Here is a 20904-nt window from a genome sequence, read left to right as displayed (position 1 = left end):
CGCAGATTCAGTTTAATTTAGTACTCCCCTACATGTTACTTGGAGGAGAGATTTGTGAGGAATACCTTTCTACCATGTAGTTAGGGGTTGGGAACACTTCTGTGGGGCTGAGGCTGTAGCTCAGTGGCAGAGTGCTTGCACTAAGTGAGGCACTAAGTTTGATCCTTAGCACCGCATAAAAATAAACAAAACAAGGGCCAGGCACAATGATGCTTGCTTGTTATCCCAGCAACTCAGGAGGCTGAGGTAGGAGGATTTCAAGTTCAAAGCCTGTCCCAGAATCTTATTGAGGCCATAGGCAACTCAGCGAAACCCTGTCTATAAATAAAATATAAAAAAGGGCTGGAGATGTGACTCAGTAGGTAAGTGCTCCAGGGTTCAGTTTTCAGTATCCCCCCTCAAAAAAAAAAAAAAAAAAAGGAACAAACAAACAAAAGACATGCTGTCCATCTACAAATACAAAAAAAATTCAAACAAAATGCAGCAAATATTAAGAAAAAAACCCATTTCGGTTATTTCAGAATACTCATAAATTTTTTGCATTTAAGTAGTCAAATTTTCTATTAAAAAAATATTAATGTTGTCACAAGTTCTATACTGACATGGCATCTTGATTTTTAGAAGTGGGGATGATGATTTTCCTGTGCATTTACATGGCTGATCCTAGTTCATTAAAAGTCTTTAACAGGTGACTTTTCTTTTTCTGTGTAGCATCTTCACCTAATTAGAACATTTATAATTTTCTTTTATTTGAAGTTTTTATTAAAACTTTGCAACTTTGAGATGTTCCCTTCTCAAAATGCCATTCCTCTTGTTTTTCAACATTGTGTTCTCAAAAAACTTATTATTGTATAACATTGAAGGCAGTATTTATCCTTAAGACCTGAGAACCATTTTCATAATTTAAAGGCCTACCTTGACCACTTGCAGCATTTTGTTTCTGAGCTCTTCTGCTAGCTACTTGTGGAATTCATTTGATATTGCTTTTGTCATATAATGTGTTCAAGAAGATGGGCTATGTGTCCCTGTGAAATCACTTCTAATGGAATAGCCACAGCAGGCCCTGGGATTTGTCCAGGTAAGGTCATCCAGCTCAGTAATGTCTGTTGCATTTGTATGTGTGCCCACTTGCCTATAGTTAGTCTTTCCAGGTGGTTTATAATTGGTTTAGCCCATTGGGCTGCTTGCTTTTTCGATGAGAGAGGATGGAGGAAGTATAAAGGCTTGAATTTGGCAGTCTTTTTACCGGATATCTATTTTAACCCCTGCAGAAGTTAATTTACATACAGCCCAGCTGTGTATGAATTTTTCTAAATTTAAAGTTTATTCTTATTGCCATAGGGATAAGAGTGTCAGCACTTATTGAATTTATGGTCTTGCTCTTCCTTGCCTGGACCTCCAGGCAGCTTGTAGTTCCGTTTCCTTTTGATAACAGGATACAGCTGGTGGCAAAATTCTCACCTGTGGAATGCCACTGGGAGTTTTCTTCTCCATATAGATCTTTGCAAAACACTAGAAACCATTTTTTTTTTTTTCAGGAAACCACAGGCCTGTGTTAGCACCAAAGGAGAATTGAAATAACATGTGCATGTTCCTCTTCCCAGAGGTAGCAACCATCATGTGAGAACCCAAGTATAGTATTAAATAACCCTTTGCCGCCCTCTTTGCTTTGAGGTTGTCCTCTGAATCTGCTCCCTGTTACCTCTCTGGCAGATTAAACAAATTGCTTAAGGCTGGATTCCTTAACACTTGGCAGGATCCATACTGTCTTTAATGGGCTACTAGATGAACCTTTTGGGACTAGATTAACCTTAGATATTTTGGTTTTGGTAGCTTGATTTTTATAGCTTATGTATTGATCCCTTTCCATAAACTATGGCACAGAAATCTAATTAATTTCTGTCTCTGATGTTCATACCAAACATGTTTTCCTTTAGTATTTTTTTTTGTGTGTGGGGGAGGGCCCAGCATACTGCCAGATATTGTGGCATAAATGGTGTTGGTGCAAAGAGGAAAAACCAGACGGTATGTCACTGCTGATTGTGTGGGTTAAAATATTAGCAGTAATCCTATAATCAGAATCACCAAGGGTAGAGGCCTTCACATGTGCAAAGGTAGGACTGGACTGAGAGCATGATGCTCACAGATGGTGTGTACAGAGTCTGAAGGAAAAGGAGTGCAAAGAAGACCACAGAGATAATTGCGTGTGTGTGTGGGGGGGCTTGAACATAGTTCAGACGTACCAGAGGGACAGCAAGAAAAGTGTGGGTGGCTTCTGAGAGCTCAGCAATGATAAAAATCGTGTTTAATAGAACACCAGATATGTTGGGGTCTCTTTTTCCCTCAGCAATACCTTTTGTTTAGAATTCAAGATCAGCACAGGTGATTAAGAGGGTCTAAAAGATGTAGGAGTTGATTGTGGTGTGAAGTTAGTGTTGAAATGGTTTTCAGTGATTCACACTAATTATTAGGAACAGGAACTTAATTTTATGATTTTATTGCCTACAATTGTGTTAGACATTTACACATATCTTTTATTCTTATTTATCCCCATTTAGGAGAAAAGGAAAGTAAAGCTTGGCAATTAAGCCACTTGTCCAAGATAACAATAGTCAGTAAGTACCAGTACCAGAGTTGTAATTCAAATCCAAGTCTGTTTGTCTCCATCTCTGAATTATATTGGTAGTCTCATTTTAATCTTTACATTCTTCTTTCAGGGCTTGTTTAAAACATTCTTAAACAATAAAAGGTTGTTTCCAATCTAGATAAGGACTTTGCAGTTTTTTTCTTTTAATATCTTCATCAAAGTGGCTTATTGGTGGTTGGTGTAAAATAAATTTATTTAGTCTTTTTAATAGAGGCAGTGTAGTGTGCTTATTAGTTGCTGTGCTGGCCATGTGTGTCTGTGGTTGCAGTATTTAAGCTTATGCAATGCTCCAACTGTTGGAAGTTCTAAGAAAACTAAAGATGGATCAGATACGTCCCCCAAGCCAATTACATTTTAGTTTTATACTTTTCCCTTCTTGAATCATGGCAGGTTATAATTTTAGTACCATGCCATAGAAATCCCTAAAGAAAAGGATTGGTACCTCAGGAGAACACTTTTAAATGATTGCTTACTTCAGTTTAGGCAGAGAGGGTGCTATAGAAAACAAAAATAACATTTGGGGAAGGTTGAGTCAGAGGTGCCTAGGGAGCATGGAGAGATTTTCTCAGGTGATAAGGCTCTGGCACCCAGTCTACAAGCAGAGGCAAGTAATCTGGCAGTGATTCTTCCCTGGGAAGCAAGATGATCAGGACTGGATGCTGAGACAGACCCCTCTTGATTATAAGTTTTGTGGCTGATGGGATTTGGTTAGGGACTGGGACGAAGACTCTAATGCAGATTCATCTGGAAGCCAGCTGTTGGCTTGCTGTACCTCAGGGGAGCCATGGTAGGGTTCTGGATTGGTTGTGACCAACAACAGATTCTGGGCTGTGTCTGGGCTTGAGTGTAGGTTATGTGATTATAAACATCCAATGCTACTTTTTGTGAATCTTTCAACATGCAATTGTAAATAACAGAAATTTGAACTGAGCTTAAAAAGGGTGGTGATGGTAGTGGGAGAGGGGCAGAAATTTTTTGATGCCATTTCTCTTGAATGGCTATGATTTCTTTATTGTAGAGCCATGTCATGGTAATGGTTTTATTTTCTTCCCTCTCTCTTCCTTGGTTTCTAAGGCCATGCAGCTTTGAGGTATATAAATTGACACAAGTGCCTCTCTTGACTCCATCCCTGTCATCTTCTGCTTGCACTTTTCACTAGTCTGTATTGTTGTGAAGAACTCATTGTGCGGGCTCGGGATGTGGCTCAAGTGGTAGCTTGCTCGCCTGGCATGCGTGAGGCCGGGGTTCGATCCTCAGCACCACATACAAAGATGTTGTGTCCGCCAAGAACTAAAAAATAAATATTAAAAAAAAATTCTCTCTCTCTCTTAAAAAAAAAAAAAAAGAACTCATTGTGCTATCATGTGTTGTGCTTGCTGTTCCTTGGACTCTGTGCTTCTCCTAATTCTACCTGGTGAAACTCCTTCACAGTTGCCTCCTCCAGTAATTTCTGCCTGGGCTCCCACCTTATTGATCTTTTATTATTGTTCTAATTATACTCTTAATTTAAATCTGTTTACATTTATAAGTCCTGTATTAAATCAGCAGGAGCCATATATGATTTCTCTCTGAAACTGCATAACTAGTTTCTAGGGGCTCAGAAAAATGAAAAAATTATCAACCATCATTGAGTCTTTGTGTTCCAGACATTGAATTTAATAAACATAAGAAAAGGAGGCAGTACCCACTGCAAACACTATGCTATATTTTTTGGGCCTTTTAAATTAATTTTTTAAAAATTTATATATGACAGCAGAATGTATTACAATTCTTATTACACTTATAGAGCACAATTTTTCATATCTCCTGTTGTATACAAAGTATATTCACACCAATTCATGTCTTCATACATGTACTTATGGTAATGATTACCATCACATTCCACCATCATTTCTAGCCCCATGCCCTTTTCCCTTTCCCTTACACCCCTCTGCCCTATCTAGAGTTCATCTATTCCTCCTGTGCTCCCCTTCCCTACCCCACTATGAATCAGCCTCCTTATATCAGAGAAAACATTCAGCATTTGTTTTTTTGGGATTAGCCAACTTCACTTAGCATTATCTCCTCCAACTCCATCCATGTACTTGCAAATGCCACGATTTTATTCTCTTTTATTGCTGAGTAATATTCCATTGTGTATAAATCCACATTTTTTAAAATCCATTTGTCTACTGAAGGACATCTAGGTTGATTCCACAGTTTAGCTATTGTGAATTGTGGTGCTATAAACGTTGATATGGCTGTGTCCCTGTAGTATGCTGCTTTTAAGTCCTTTGGGTATAGACAGAGGAGAGGGATAACTGGGTCAAATGGGATTTCATTCTCAATTTTCCAAGGAATCTCTATTCTGCTTTCCATATTGGCTGCACCAATTTGCAATCCCACCAGCAATGTACCTTTTTCCACACATCCTCGCCAACACTTATTGTTGTTTGTATTCATAATAGCTGCTATTCTTATACTATATTCTTCCATGTGAATTTCAAAGTAAACTCTAAAAAAGTCTGAGTTTTGATTCTTTTAAATTTAATTTTTTTAAATCATTTTTATATTGAAAGAATTCTAACTTTTTAAAATTTCATAATATTTACTTTGTGTGTATGTGTGTTTGCCCTAAATTCATTATCATTTTGCCTATTGTATAATCTAGCATTGATTAAAGAATAAATTAGATGAGTTAATGTGGGAGTTAGTGTTTTTGTTTGCTGTTTTGATTTTCGTTTTAATTTGCTATGTTCATTTGTTTTCCTGTGGAGTATTAATACCCTATTTAACCCTATTTCCTTTCTGTCCTCTCTATCTGCTATGGCTCCCCCATTTGTGATGAGGTCTTTGCTTTTGTTTTTTTGGTGGTAGTAAGTCTTGTGTCATGTGATAGTTGGGCAGAGCAACGCTATCTGCCAAATGAAAATAAGACACATGTTGTGGGCCTCAATATCATTGTTTCCCAAAGTATAGCCAGAGTAGAAACATCATCAGATCTAGTCTGATTTGGTCTCTATGGTGGTGGGGGCAAGAATCTGCATTACTTAACAAGGCCTTCAACTGATACTCAAGTACACTAAGGTTCAAGAATCACTGTTTAAGGCTAACTGCACAATTATTAATTAGCGTAGCTACAGCAGAAGAAAAGCATTCATGAGTGCTGTCAGACTTCTTCAGTATCTCATTCAGGAAATATATTTGGTACATGTGGTATTTATATTTTTTATGCAGAACCTGGCATCTTCAACAGGAATATTTACTCTGTGTGCCCTGCTTCTTTCTTTGTTCAGAATGCCTCTCTCCAGCCTCCCTAACTTCCTCAACCAGTATATAACAGGCTTATAGCCTCCAGCACCTATTCCTTAGAATTGAAGGAAAGACTCTTTGGATCCTGTTATTTTCCTCAAGAACTGAAAATTGACTCTTGTTACAAGAATCTAGAGAATACAGTGTCATTGACTGTGTAACCCAGTCTTAGCAAGGTCCCTGGCCAGGGAGATTTATTTGAAACATATTCTGCCATGGAAATACTTGGAAGGTAAAAATCTTCTGTGTACACTTGGGTGAGAATAAAATAGCTATACCCTTCCTGTTGGGACTGGGGCAGATGTGAGGGGTGATTTGCACACACCCCTGTGTGTGTGTGTGTGTGTGTGTGTGTGTGTGTATGTGTGTATGTGTGTATGTATTTGGAAGCTTCCCTATTGTGAATGATAAAAACCATGTCAATTGAGTTGATAAGTTTATCAGACTGGGACAGCTGGTCCTTAAGAAATGAGATATCACTCAGCTAAACAGGCACTAGAAAGATAATAGTTTAATTACCTGATATGATATTGGCCCCCCCTGCCCAGCTTTTAAGAGACATTTCATTATAGGTGAAGCACCTGTTAAAGGATTCTGTAGTCTATTTGATTTCAGTTTTGCACTTTTAGGAAACTGTCTTTTTAATCATATCCATATTAGTTGTGGTATGTTGAATGACAGGGAACTTTGCTCTGTGTATGTTTCTTACTGTTTTGCAAAAGTAATATCTGTTTGTTTGAATAGTTACAGTTAAGAAACTGATAATTTAGGAATGAAATTTCCCTGCACTGCCCAGAGATACATACACTTAAGAATTCAGTATTTGTTACCCCACATTCCTTTTTTGTGGTTGTGTCAGAAAGATATCTCTGGGTACCTGAAGGGTTTCATTTAGCCATTTATGGTTTTTAGATGTCTTTCATGGTTTATCTCTGTTGACATTCAGAAACTGCAAGAGAAAGAAGTGGTGGCTTCTCTGTGCTTGGCAGTGTGCTTTAAGTGCTGGACTTGGATTGAGTGAGAGGGGAGAGAGAGAGAGAGAGAATTTTTAAATATTTACTTACTTTTTAGTTATCGGCGGACACAACATCTTTGTTTGTATGTGGTGCTGAGGATCCAACCTGGGCCGCACGCATGCCAGGCGAGCGCGCTACCGCTTGAGCCACATCCCCAGCCCCCTGGATTGTGTTTTTGATTCTTCCACCAACACTGTAGTGTAGGCAGGAATAATTAGGCTGTTTCTGTAAATAAGGAGGCTGAGTTTTAGACAAGTCAAGTGACTTGCTCAAAGTCACACCATGAATCTGGATTAATCTGATTCTTGTATAGAGAATGTTGTGCAGCACCCTATAATTTTCCTGTATTGAGGAGTGTTTTTTAGCTGACAGTATCATTGAGACATAACAAAGCTGTTGAATATGGATGTAATCCTTCTTGAGCTTAAGAGGTATTTTGTTAGTTTTTAACTAAGGGTTGGCATACTGTCACCAGCTGGCTGACTCCAGCATGTTGCCTCTTTTTGTAAGTAGTTTTATCAGAATGCAGCTATATTCATTTAAAAAAAATATGTTGTAACAGAGACAACCTGCAAAGCCTAAAATATTTGTTCACCCCGCCTTTTACAGTGATGGCTGACTACTGCCATAGACACCAAATTTAATTTAGGTGTAGCTTTCTTTGTAACATTTAAGATTTTGCATTCATTTGCTTAGGCACATTGGTTGGTGGAGGTGCTTTCTGTCTCCCTTTCTCTCTGAATCAGGTCATACTGCCATATCACTTCATGCCTGAGTTTCTGTGTAGTCCTGTACGGTGATTGAGTTTCTGCATACTCCTTTGTGAACAGCATGAATTTCAAAAATTCTAAAACTTGTGCTATTGTTTATCTTTTAAACATTGTATGCCCATCTTCGGTTCATTCTGATGATGGTGTCCTCACTGTACCCTATGAAGAAAAGACTGACCATAGTTTATATCAAAATGCAGGAACACTTGTACCCACAACCTTTGCTTCTCTAAAGTACCTTAAGAGATTTTTGTGTGAGGGTTAGGGGACAACATCAATTTATATAATTGAGACAGTTGCATTAAAATTGGGAAAGTATTATTTTGACATAAAGTGATTTTGTCACTTTTATATGACACTGAACTATGAAATTTTGTTTTCTTTCAACATTTTAAAGTGAAAAATGTGGAAACAATAAAAACAGAGGCTGTGGCTATACCTCAGTGGTAGAGTGCTTGCCTTCCACATGTGAGGAACTGGGTTCAATCTTCAGCACCACATAAAAGTAAATAAATATATTGTGTGTATCTACAACTTATTATTTTTAAAAAAGAATAAAAACAATTATTATGCTTCTGTTTATTTCACACTCCTTACATTTATGACTGCTCAAAACTCTAGCTGGTTTTACTGTTGAGTGGTAGATTTGTTGATCGAACTTAACACCATGTCGTGTAGTCTTTTAATTTTGATATTTCTTCTTAGTCTTTCAAGTGCTAGGCAGTCTTTATTGTCAGTGTTTCTCATGTATTGGTTGTAACATGAAAACAGCCCTATTGGACTTGTGAATTTGCTTTAAGTCATTCATTGCTTTCTAGGTAAGGAAGAAATTGTAGGGTTTTTTCCTAACATTCTGTCTTGAAACCATTGCATGGACAGAGTACATTTCTTTAGCTTTCTTTTTGGGAAGGCTTGATCAGAACTGGCAATGTGGAGAAAAAAATGTATTGGTATCACACAGTGTTTGAATTTAGGCTCTCCCATTTACTTTTTGCTCTTTGTGTTAAATATGTTTAATTTTTGAAAAGACTCCCCCACCAGTGAAATGAGAAAAGTGATTTTTTTTTTTTATGGAGAATGAATACAATATCATATATAAAACCCAATGAAGTTTAGTTCTCTCTTTCCCCTCATGTGTCATCATTGAAGAAGTCTAAAACCAATCTGTTTCTGGAGCCTTCTGGTCATTACTTTTATTACTTTTGACAGATATATTCTTTTCAGTAGCCTGTGTTGCCAACAACACAATGACCTGGCACTTTGACCAGTGGGAGAGGACAGACACTTTGTCATCCCTCTTTAATCCTCTTATTAGAGCAACTTGTTATGGGTTATGGCTTTGAAATACATTTGGATAAACACATAGTTCAAGCAGTTCAGATGGCATCAGCTCTTCATTAGAGCCCTCTGAGCTCTCTCATCTCTCAGTTCACATCTGTATGCAGTGGGAGCCCCTCAGATAGTTGATATTGTGGTCCTTACACAGTATTCCAAGTTTCCTTGGCAAATTATGGCGCATAAGAGGGCTGAAAAGTCATTAGTTTGTACCCATAGATTTCTCTAATTCTTGTGGGTTACCAGTGTGTTAATTTTCATATCAGTTTCTTCTGCCTGTGATGGCAGGAACACTTCTTAAGTTATTCAACACACATTAGTTTATAAATTTATAGGTTCTTTAAATCCCATATCTCAGCAAGTCTGAACAGGACCGGGAAAGCTGATTAAAGGCCAGAGAGCACAGTGAGTTAATTTTAAATTAAATGGATATTTAATACATTGAGCAATTACTCAAGCCTGCCATTTTTTCATCAGTGTTTGTTATTTGAATCTGAAATATAATTAAAATTTTCCACTAAAAGAGTTAGTTACTATTACATTTCTTAAAGTTGGTTTTTAGTGTAGATTTCTTTAGGTGTACTGGAAGGAAAGAGTGCCCTGAAGATCAGCTTATAGTCACATTCAGGATGTTTATCATTCTGAAATCCCACATGCTATTCTTAATATTCAGAAATGTGTTATACAGTATTGGGAATCTTCTGTAAAGTTCTTCATAAGATTTTTGTGAGCATTCATTTAATGACAAATAATTAAGGAATTCAGCTATTAATTTTGAGGAAGGTGAGTTTTTAGCTGTTAAAGGCAAGCTGCATCTTCTCTGAGAAGATGGCAGTGAGCAAAAGAGCTCTAGTAGTCTTTTGCTACTTCCTTTCCCTTTCCCCAAACTCCTTAGTGGGACTAGGGGGATATCTTGGGTAGAGCAGCATTTTGTGAGTTTGGTGGGTTATACAGAAGCACAAATGAACATTTAATGGTTTTGCTTTGGTAAATGCTTTAAATATCTGATCAATGGTTTTCTGTGACAGTGAAGCCTTTGTCTTTCTTCTTCAATTAGAAAATCATTCTCCCCACTTGAAAAGTGGCTGGAATACAAGGAATTCTGTAATCCTTGAGCCTCCTTTTTCCCAAATCTCTAAGGAAAGCTGAACACGCATGCGCGCGCGCACACATACACACACACACTAACCTCAGACATAGGATTGTACTCTTAGAGCTGTGGGTGATTTTTATATTTTTGGTGACCATTTCCAATTTAATTCTCATTTATTTCTTCAATTTCTGTTTCAGTGTCCTGGGCAATGAAACTTAATCCACAACAAGCTCCATTATATGTGAGTAAATGTGATTTCTTTTCATTTTGTACTTATCCATGTTGTTCATTATTTGTAATAAACTCATACTCTTGTGATAGAGATTACCAAATAATTTTTTATGCATCAGGAATTGAGTTTGATTTAGTAAATACTAAATTGACTAGTACATGATGAAACTGAGCTGAGAACAAATAATACCTGTAAGACTTGTGAGGTAATCTAGTCAGGGTGATAAGATGTACCTATGAAACAAATTGCCCTGCAAATGGTACTGTACTGTGGCTTCTTTCTTTTATTGCTGTGCATTTCTGTAAAATTTAAATGGAGATTTTTCCCATTCCCATTGTGAGTTACCTTGTGTTGCAGCTAGGTGGCACCCTGTCATTGGCAAGAGTGTTGTTTACCTTAAGACGGGGTGAAAGCTGACACACCATTCTTCTTGAAGAGAGTGAATTATAGGATGAAATGGATAAATTAACAGGTTGAGGCTGGACAAGGAGTGGAAGTGCATTGACTTCATTGGGGGGCTGGAAAGGTGCTTATTAGGGAGGAGCCATCTAGAGCTACTGACAGAGCTGTGAGAGGCCAGAGGATGTTGGTTTGCTACGTTCTGGAGAGGGTGAGAAAAGTTTGTGATAGGATTTGAGTCAGGCCTTGAATCAGGACCAATTAGATGGTTGAAACATCTCCTTAATTTGTTTAGGACAAAAGGGAGATGGGCAAATAAGGGTGGTGTTAGTTGAGTGGTGGTAGGGTAAATTCCAGCTGAATTTCTGTTGGGGAATCATGTGGGATAACTATAGAGTGTTGAAGCTTACTTCCAAAGGAAGACAAAGGTGAGGGAATTTTGTTTTTTGACCATCAAGGAGTCATTGATGATGTATATTTTAAAACTTCTGTTCATTATGTATTTAATTATTTTTAATCATTGCTGTTTACAGTAGTTATTTTTTTCCAACATGAGTCATTCATATAATTCTTATGCATAGTTGGTTTTGTTAATTTTAACATATAAAGAAAAATACATGCTCTTAGAAAATATTTTATGTATTTATTTTCTTTCCTGATTACTTGGGAATGATATATGTTTATCAGTTAGTTTTCATGTGAATTGAATGCCTTAGATTTTTCTAGAGCATCTTTGTTGATTCACATATCATATATTCTCCCTTTCAAAAGTATAATTAATTGGTTTTTTATTTACAGGTAGAGAATCCCTTGTCTGAAATACTTGGGACCAGATCATGTTTTGAATTTTTTCTGATTTTGAAATATCTGTGTATATATAATGAGCTATCTTAGGATCCAAGTCTAAACATGAAATCAATTTGTTTTATGTACATATTCGACACACAGCCCCAAATTAATTTTAAATAATTTTGTGTGACATTTTCAGGTGTGGAGTTTTCTACTGTGGCATCATATTGGTGCTCAAAAAGTTTTGTGTTTTGGAAAAGCATTTTGGATTTTATTTAGATTAGGGATGCTCAGTCTACATTTCCCTTTGTGCCATTATGATCATTTTCTAACTTTAGGACATTTTTATCACTCCCAAAGAAATGTCATACTCATTAGTAGTTCACTTCCCACTCCTCCCAGTGCTTGGCAACCACTTATTTACTTATCTTTATTGATTTATCTATTCTACAAACTTCATGTAGTTGGAGTCAACTATATATGACCTTTTGTGACTGTCTTTTTAACAGCATGCTTTCAAGTTTTAACTATTTTAGAGCTTGTGTTGATGTTTTTTATTGATGAATAATCTGATGTGTATCTATCTATACCACATTTTGTTTATTCATTCTAGTTATTGTTCATTCGAGTCCTTTCCACTTTTTGTTGTTATGAATAGTGTTGTTGTATAGGAATACGTTTTTATTTTTCTTGGGTATACACATTAAGAGTAAAATTGTTTAGTTATATGATAACTCTGTTTAATATATTGAGAAATTGCCAAACTGTTTTCCATGGTGGCTATTGTATTTTACATTCTCATCAGCAGTGCATGAGACTTTCCGTTTCTATCTTTGCCAATGTTTTTATTGTCTGACTTTTGGATTGTAGCCCTGTTGGTGGGTGTGGAGTGATATCTTATTGTAGTTTTGATTTGCATTACCCAAATGGCTAATGATTTTGATCACTTTTTACATGTGCTTGCTCGTCATTTATATATCTTTAAAGAAATATCTATTCAGATTCCTTGCCCATTTAAAAATTGGATTGTCTTTTATTATTGAGTTGTAAAGATTCTTTGTATAGTCTGGGCTCAAGTTCCTTATCTGGTTTGTGATTTGCAAAATGTGCTGTTCTATGGGTTGTCATTTTACTTTCTTAGTGATGTTCTTTGAAGTTCAAAAAGTTTCCATTTTGGCTAGGGCTGTAGCTCAGTGGTAGAGCACCGGCCTTGCACATGTGAGGCACTGGGTTCGATCCTCAGCACCACATAAATAAATATATTGTGTCCATCTAAAACTAAAAAAAAAAATTTAAAAATTTCCATTTTGATAATGCCCAGATTATTATTTATTTATCACTTATACTTTTGGTATCCTATCTAAGAGTTCTTTGCAGAAACCAGTTGACAGAGATTGACTCCTGTGTCTTCATCTATGGATTTTATAGTCCACATCTTAATTCCCAGAAACTGAATGTATTTACCTTATACTGTAAAAGGTTCTTCTTATTGATTAAATTATGGATCTTAAGATGGAAGATTATCCTGGTGATCCATTGCAATCATTGGGATTCTTATAAGTAAAAGAGGGTGTGAAGAGAGTTGGGGTCAGTTTCAGAGATTTGAAGATACCACACTGCTGAATTTGAAGGTGAAGAAAGGAACCATGAGCCCAGGAATTACAGCCTCTAGAAACTGGAAAAAGCAGATAACACTTTTTCTCTCTAGAAACTTCAGAAGGAACATAGCCCTGCTAATAACCTGGTTTTTAGTCCAGTAAAAGTCATTTTAGCCATCTGAATTTCAGAATTGTACAATATCTATGTGAGTTCTTTAAAGCTACTGAGTTGGTGGTATGGTGTTTTTTGTAACAGTAACAGAAAACTATTCTGTAGTAGTTTGGGAAAAATTATTGATGGTAGTATGAAGGATAATTGGGAAGAAGAGGGTAGAGGCAGAAAGATCAGTTAGAAGCCTACTGATCTTTCCTTCTTGGAGTCTACTAGAACTATAGAGTTAATAAAAACCTTCGATATTATCTGCTTCAGCCCCATTCCATCTTAGAGATGAGGAGATGAGGTCTGAATGTGTTGTGATAAAAGGCATAGCTCACTGGTGGTAAAATTGTGATTTGAGTCTGTGTTTTCTAAAATTAGTCATAGAAACCAATGTAAACCTTGTTAAGCTTATACAAGTTTCATTCTGCTAGGGAAGCAAGGTTCAGCCTTGCTTCGTATATAATTATGTGTTGAAGTGAACTTAACAGACTTTACTGAAGAATCGCTTAAACTTCAGGTTTCAAATACATTTATTATTAGTAATAAGTAGGGTAGTTTGTTATCCTTTTAAAAAGGGAAGTGACAGTATATTGTACTGTCAATTAGTTAACTGAGTCAAATCATAGTGATTTATGCTGTTTTGGTGAAGAAAAATACTAGTTATAGGTGAGTTTGTTGAACTTGAGGTACAGTTCTCTGCACCTGTAAAAACAGACAATGATCAAAGGAATGGCAAGATTCTGTTGAATTTTTTCTTTTAGTTCATATTTGGGATCAACTAGGGGGGAGCATCATTGGTAGGAGAGAGAAAACTGCTACTAAATATGAAAAACACATAATCCTGAGAACTTATTTCTACAAGTTAAGAAAAAAATAGGCTGGATTCCAAATATTTTAATCGGTCTTTAAATAAAGATGCATCCGGAATAAGTTGCAGTTGTAAGAAAGTTTCTATACTGTGCAGGTGGAAGTATGTACTGTTGAATGTTTAAATGAAACTCCTTTAATGATTTTTTTTTTTTAATGTTCACAGTGGGATGGCTTGGAACTTTTTTCTGGGGTGGGGGGTACTAGGGATTGAACCCAGGGACACTTAACCACTGAGTCATATCCCCAGCCCTTTTAAAAACTATTTTATTAGATACAGGGTCTCACTGAGTTGCTAAGTGCCTTGTTAAGTTGCTGAGACTGGCTTTGAACTTGCAATCCTCCTGCCTCAGCCTCACGAGCTGCTGGGATTTACAGGTGTGTGCCACCGTGCGTGGCTGGCTTAGAACTTTTGACAACCAGGAGTGCAATGTGACTATGCCTTTGTTTCTTGTCTTATCAGTTCTTATTCCTTGAGTACAGCCTTTGTGTTAGGCAGTGTATAGTTACATTACTATGTCAGGTATTTCTAACAGCCTCCACAGAAATATTGATTATTGTCAGGTGGATTTATAAGGTTTCATTGGGTGGTGGTGGTAAAACCTCTGAAAAGCTTAGTAATACCCCTTTTTGTGTGATGGTGTACATAGGTTAATGAGTTGAAAATGGAAAGACAGTGGCAGATGAAAGAAATATTTTTAAAAAAGGACTGAACACTTCATTCGAAATGGGGAGTGGAAGAGAAGACAGACTGAATGACAGTTGACAGAAAATTTTGAATGGGTGACAGCTGATGCCATTATCAGGCATAGGGAGGCAGTGATGAACTTGTTCTTTAAACAAAGAACACATGAGTGTCCTCTTGATAGCAAGAGATTTGGGCTTGGAATTGTGGGGCAAGGATGTTGGGTTTAAAGTAGGGATAGTACATATCATCTCTAAAAATTGGTACTTCTTACTGTGAGAATAAATAAGCTCTTTAAGATAAAAGAGTAGATGGAATTATAATTAGTGGAGAATGGGAAAGAAGGCAAAGTTAAGTCAGGAGAAGAGGAATTCCAGAAACCTTAGTTGCATTTGAGCCTTTAATATTTTATTCCTAAGAATGAATTAATCTCACTCACGTGTGAGGATTAGATGTGAATTTGGGGCTGGAGCTGGGGAATTCTGACATTCAGGTGTCTTCTTTATACCAAGTCCTGTTCTGGATGCTAACGATTTACCCATGAACAAAACATACAGTCCCTTCTCTTATGGTACTTGCATTACACTGTGCAGGGGCAGATGATTTAGAAAACCTAACAGGAATAAAAGGTCTATGAAAATAAATAAAACCAGAGGATGTGATGGTGGCTAGAGCTATTTTGTTTTAGGTGGTTGGTGAGGGGAGGCTTCTGAGGGGAGGGACATGCCGTAAGAGGTGAAACCTGAGTGACTGGGAGGAGCTATCATTGTGAAAATGTTGGCATTATTCTGCCTCAAGGGAGTAAAATGCAAAAGCTCTAAAGTGAGTACCAACTTGATGTGTTTGAGGGACAGAAAGAATAGTGACTGGGTCTTAGTGAGGACAAAGGCGGGCAGGGCCTGTTTTCTCTTCCAGAATGAAGTTGGAGACTTAGGAGATAAGGGAAAAGTTATATCTTACAGAATTTCACAGACGGTTGACTCTCCCTTGGGTCCACCTTTCCTTACATTTGGTGTATGCTTCGAAAGCTTTAGTGGCCCTAGCGGCTTGGGGTTATGTCAGACCTCTTAGAGATATCATTTATCCTAATGTGTATCTGCTGGGCTGCCTGGATTCTTGAGGAAAAATAGTTTTAGATCTTTTTAGTAATTTCTAAGCTCCATGTTTCAGGTATAAGTAGGTATCCTTTAATTGAGAAATATCTTTTAGTGGAGATGGCTCTCACTTACCTGAGTTTTATTTAAAAAAAAGTTGGCTTTGTTTTTATATTCTTCCTTTGCTAAAAGTATTTTTTTGGGGAGGAAAACCCCACCATATTTTTATAATTTGCTATTGATCCATTTCACTAACTTGCTCTTGGTTTTCCCTGAATACTTAACCTGATGGTATGTAAACTTCTTTTGCATCTCTATAATCTTTCAGGAGACAACCTGTAATAACAAGAGCTCATGTTTGAATAGTATCTAATAGTTTAAAAAGCTCATTTTCATACTTTATGACATTTGGGTTTCACAGTAAAGTTGTGAAGATAGAGGAAGCTGTGTTGTCATTTGAGGAAACATAAGCTCAAGATGGCTCAGTTAATAAATGACAAGGAGGGGGGTTCTAACCAAAATTGGACCTCTCAAATCCATTTTCCAAACTGTCTTACTATAAGTTCACAGCAGTTCCATAAAAAATGAAAATGTTAATATCATTTTAGACTTTTTTCTTGTAAGTACCTCAGATTTAATCTTCCATGTTACCTGTTTTTAAAAATCTTAAAAACTTACTTGAAATAAGTTTAGGCTTACAGATAAATGGTAAGAAGAACATAATTTTATCTCTAATCATCCCGGTAACATTTATTCATATTTGCTTATCATTATCTATATTATGTATTTTTATGTTTTTGAGTCATTTGAAAGTTGTATACATTATACCCCATTCCCTGTGTTTCAACTTTATTTTCTAAGACTAGGGCCTCTTTCACAATCCGTACAGTTAACAAAAACTGGAATTGCAACACTGATGTCATACTCTTGTGGAAGCCTATCTCTGAATTTCTGTATCCCAGTAATATCCTTTATAAAACATCTTTTACATCCTACCCAATCCAGAATTTAATCCAGAATTACACATTGTATTTATATCTCTATAGTTTCTTAATCAGTAACAATTCCTCTCTTTAGACTCTTAATCCATAATAATTTCTGTTTTTCTTTGTCTTTCATGATATAGACACTTGTGAAGAATATAAGCAAGTTGTTTTGTAGGAGTTTGGGTTTGCATGATTTTTTTTTCCTGGTTTTGGCAAAAGTAATGCATAAATTATGCCCTCATTGGTGTATGACCTGAGGACACTTAACATTCTTTTAAAAAATACATTTATTTTACTCATTTATTTTAATGAGGTTCTAAGGGTCAAATCTAGTGCCTCATGTGCTAGGCAAGTGCTTGACCACTGACCTACAACCCCTGCCCCGACACTTAACATATTCTTGTCTAATTATTGAAGATGTTGACTTTGGTCAATTGGTTAAGGTGATGTTGAATACATAAATTTATCTGTTTGAGAGGAATTGGATATTTTAAGGAGATGGTGTGAGTGAGTGCTCATTTTGCCCCTCTAATGTTTTCTCTAGTTTGAAAGCACCTTTTACATATTGGATTATCCTAAAATGGGACACCCTTGTTCTCTGTAAGTTATGTCTTTGAAAATAGGTAAAAGGGCTAACTTCAGCAGTGAGCTCATTATGAATAATGAATTGCTTGAGATTTGAGCAGAACATTGTCTCTACCTTTGTAGCTATACATGGTTTATAAACAAATGTAATTCCCATCTGAACTATCACAACTGTATTTAATATGGATGTAGTGAGCACTCAGTAAGCATTGATATGGTGAGTGAATGAAAAGCAGGATAGATAAAGCTAATATTTTAGTCAATTCACTTCTTTTGGTTAGAACAGTTCCCTTTCAAATTGCTCACTTGTTCTTGGCTTTTATTTATTAATTTACCCTATGTATGCCCAGAATTTCAGTGATGTCACTGTTGTAATTGAAGATGTTGCTAACAAGGAAAAGTGATTGAAGATGTTGCTAACAAGGAAACACTTAGTTGAAAAACATGCTAGAAACTGTGCCTGTATCTTGACTCCTGAGTCATTATTAACATTAGTCCTTATGGGACTTGGGATCTGAACTACTTGTTTGCAGTAAACCATGTGACTGCTAATATATTTTATGAACAGTATATGTATCCTTTGGCTCTAAAACGTTAGGATAGTGTTTTCCCCAAGGAGAGAAGGGATGAGGAGTGCTGTCTGATAAAAGAAAAATTCAGGTACATGAAGGAAAGGTTGGTAGTTAGAAAACAAACTAAATAGGCCCTGCCACTACTCCCGCACACTAAGCACTTCCGGACCTAGTAACCACACTAGCAGCAGTAAATATATCCTCCCCCAGACTAACAGCTGAAAAGGAAGGAAGATTTTTAGACTTCCAAAGGAGGAGGAAAAGGATTTGGTGTCTCTTATGATAGGTTAAAGGTACAAGGAGACAGTAGCTCTCAAGAATTAGAGAAGATTTGGATGAATCCCATACTTTCTATACTGGTGAGTCACTTCTGTCCTACCACCACTTTGCACCCAAGTGAATGTCCTACAGTCAACTCTACAAGTGGGAATGGACTTTGTGAGAGAGGTCAGCCTGGGTGAAAAATTTGATGAGTCATAGGTGTCACTGTGTTTTGGAGATGGGTGAGCCCAATTTTCTGGAAGATTGGGGAAAGTGAGCAACAAGGAGATTGAAGGATTGGTTTATAGTTCCAAAGGGGCTATGATTATAAGGTTAGGTGGCAGAACTTGCAGGTAATTAGTCTGCCCAATGTGCAGGAGGTAGGCCAAGACAACTAATGAATTGGTCTGAATTTAAGATTCAGACTATATGCACAGAGTACTTACAGTGTAAGTTATGGAATAAATGGCCCAAGAGGAAAAAATGTAGCAAGGTGAAGAAGGGAGTAATGTTTGAAAAGAGAGCTCTTTGTTGGATTGGACAGGTAAGGATTAGAATTTCTTTGTAAGCTGTAGACACTTAGAGTAGTTTATGATTATTATTTGAAATTACTCTTAAGTGGGAGAAATAGAATAAAATATGTATTGTAATTTTTGACTTAGGGAAGTCAGTAATAGTTATAAAATATATGATTGGATATTTCATATTTATACTTAGAGCTTCTTCAAGAGGATGGTGAATTGTTAGCTCTGGACCAGTGAGAGTCATGTCAAGATCATGGAACAGGAAGGCATTTCTCATGTAAAGTGCAACTTCTGCACAGGTTCTTTGATGCCTTTTCTGTATTAGAATAGTATTCTTTACTGGTTTTCAAAGTGTTGCAATGGTCTACGGATACCTTGTGGTTAACGTCACATACAACTTTGAGCACTCTAGAGGAAATTACTGGGCCTAACACTGACCGTAATGGTTTATATTAGACATCTATGATCCCCTAACCAAAATGACTGTAAGAACACATTGAAAGAGGAAACATTTGGGGTGCGTTTCTCAGATTCTTTAATTAGAAACTTGCTTTTTTATGTCTATAAAGAATATTTTTTCTACATGAACTTATGTCTATGCCTCTCTCAGGAAAACCAAAGACATTTTCCCCCTGCAAAGTCATCTTTAAAAAGTACTTTAATTTGATAAGACATGCAGATGCAAGATATAAATTTTGTTCTGAGACATGTTCCAATGTAATATATGGGCTAATAATCATTACCTGCCATATGTTTGGGATAAAACCCATGTTTATTAGATTTTCAAGGGGAAGAGCCATTTCAATTACAAAACAAATTTCCAGAACCTCAACAGAGCTGGCTTATTATGTTCCTCTTCCTTTCTTCTTTTTTCTCTTAGTACTGAATATTTTTGCATGTTACAGCTTTTGGAAGGAGGCAAAAACTTCCTGACAATAGAGGAACATCATAAGAAAAAAAATTCTGGCACTAGATACCTTTTGTTATTTAAAAAGCACAAAACAAAACCATTTCTAATGAATGATTTTAACTGTAGCTGTTAGAATATGGATCAATCTTTATGGTGTTATTGTTCTCTGTTTTCTAAGGGAATGAAAAAGTATAATAAGATACTTGTATTTCCTGAGAACCTATTTTTGGCAATGTACTATAGCCAGCAACTTAATACTTGCTTGTTTTAATCTAACAGCAAACAAAGGGTTTGGTTAATATTTCCACTTTACATCCAGAGAAATGAAGATTGAGAGGGGGCCACTAGCAGCTGCAGTGGAGGTAGGATTCAGATGTTGTGAATGGCTAAAAATCCCATTTAAAAAGGAAAATCAGAAAGGCATATCTCTTACACTTGCATTTAGATCTTGGAAAACAAGTTTTTTTTTTTTTTAATTTCTTGCTACCACACTGGATTCTTGTCCACTCTGGACTTAAGGTTTCCAGCCTCAGGTAAGACTTAGACTTTGTGTGGTAGATTAATGTGGTCTGCTCATGCTAATTAAAGCAAACCTCAGAACTCAGATGATACTAGAAGATAAGTGTGCCAGTGCAGATATTTGCTCAGAGGGAGGAGGCTGTAAAACTTTAATCAGTTAAAGAAAAAAAAAATGTTCCTGAGTAAGTACAGTTTGCATTAGTTAGTGTTTTAAAAGAACTGTAGAACTTAGGTTGCCTGAGCTTAATGTTCTCAGTTTCCTGATTGTAGAGAAGAGGACCAGTTTAGTCATCTCACAGTTTTATCATTGTTCTTGGGAAATGTATTTCTGTAGCTGTAGTTGAAATAATCTGTGATTCTCATTTGGCTGTTTGTTTGCATTGTGCGACTACAAAGTGCATTATCAGCCTTCTGATCTCTTAAATGGATTACCAACCTGGGTTAACAATACATTTCTCATGGGTCTACTCCAATATTTTGTGGACTGGTGGCCCTGTCCAGCCAAATCTAAGACCTGTACTTAAACAACAACACTTTGTCACTAGTGCCAGCAGAAATAAGGAAGTCAAGT

The 20904-nt window shown here is 36.6% G+C and overlaps 1 protein-coding gene across 1 annotated transcript in view; it reads left to right on the top strand.

The window, feature by feature from the left end:
• Akap13 (A-kinase anchoring protein 13) overlaps positions 1 to 20904 on the top strand; it is a 317423-nt gene that overhangs the window by 65258 nt on the left and 231261 nt on the right. The window contains exon 2 of the mRNA XM_077800210.1: positions 10350 to 10393. Within this exon, the coding sequence (XP_077656336.1) occupies positions 10361 to 10393 (33 nt within the window). The 5' untranslated portion in view covers positions 10350 to 10360. The remainder of the gene's footprint in view (positions 1 to 10349; positions 10394 to 20904) is intronic.

Source organism: Urocitellus parryii, chromosome 6, assembly GCF_045843805.1.
Source record: "Urocitellus parryii isolate mUroPar1 chromosome 6, mUroPar1.hap1, whole genome shotgun sequence".
Taxonomy (NCBI): Eukaryota; Metazoa; Chordata; class Mammalia; order Rodentia; family Sciuridae; genus Urocitellus; species Urocitellus parryii.
Note: the sequence above shows the minus strand (reverse complement) of the source record. Positions and strands in the feature narration are given on the sequence as shown.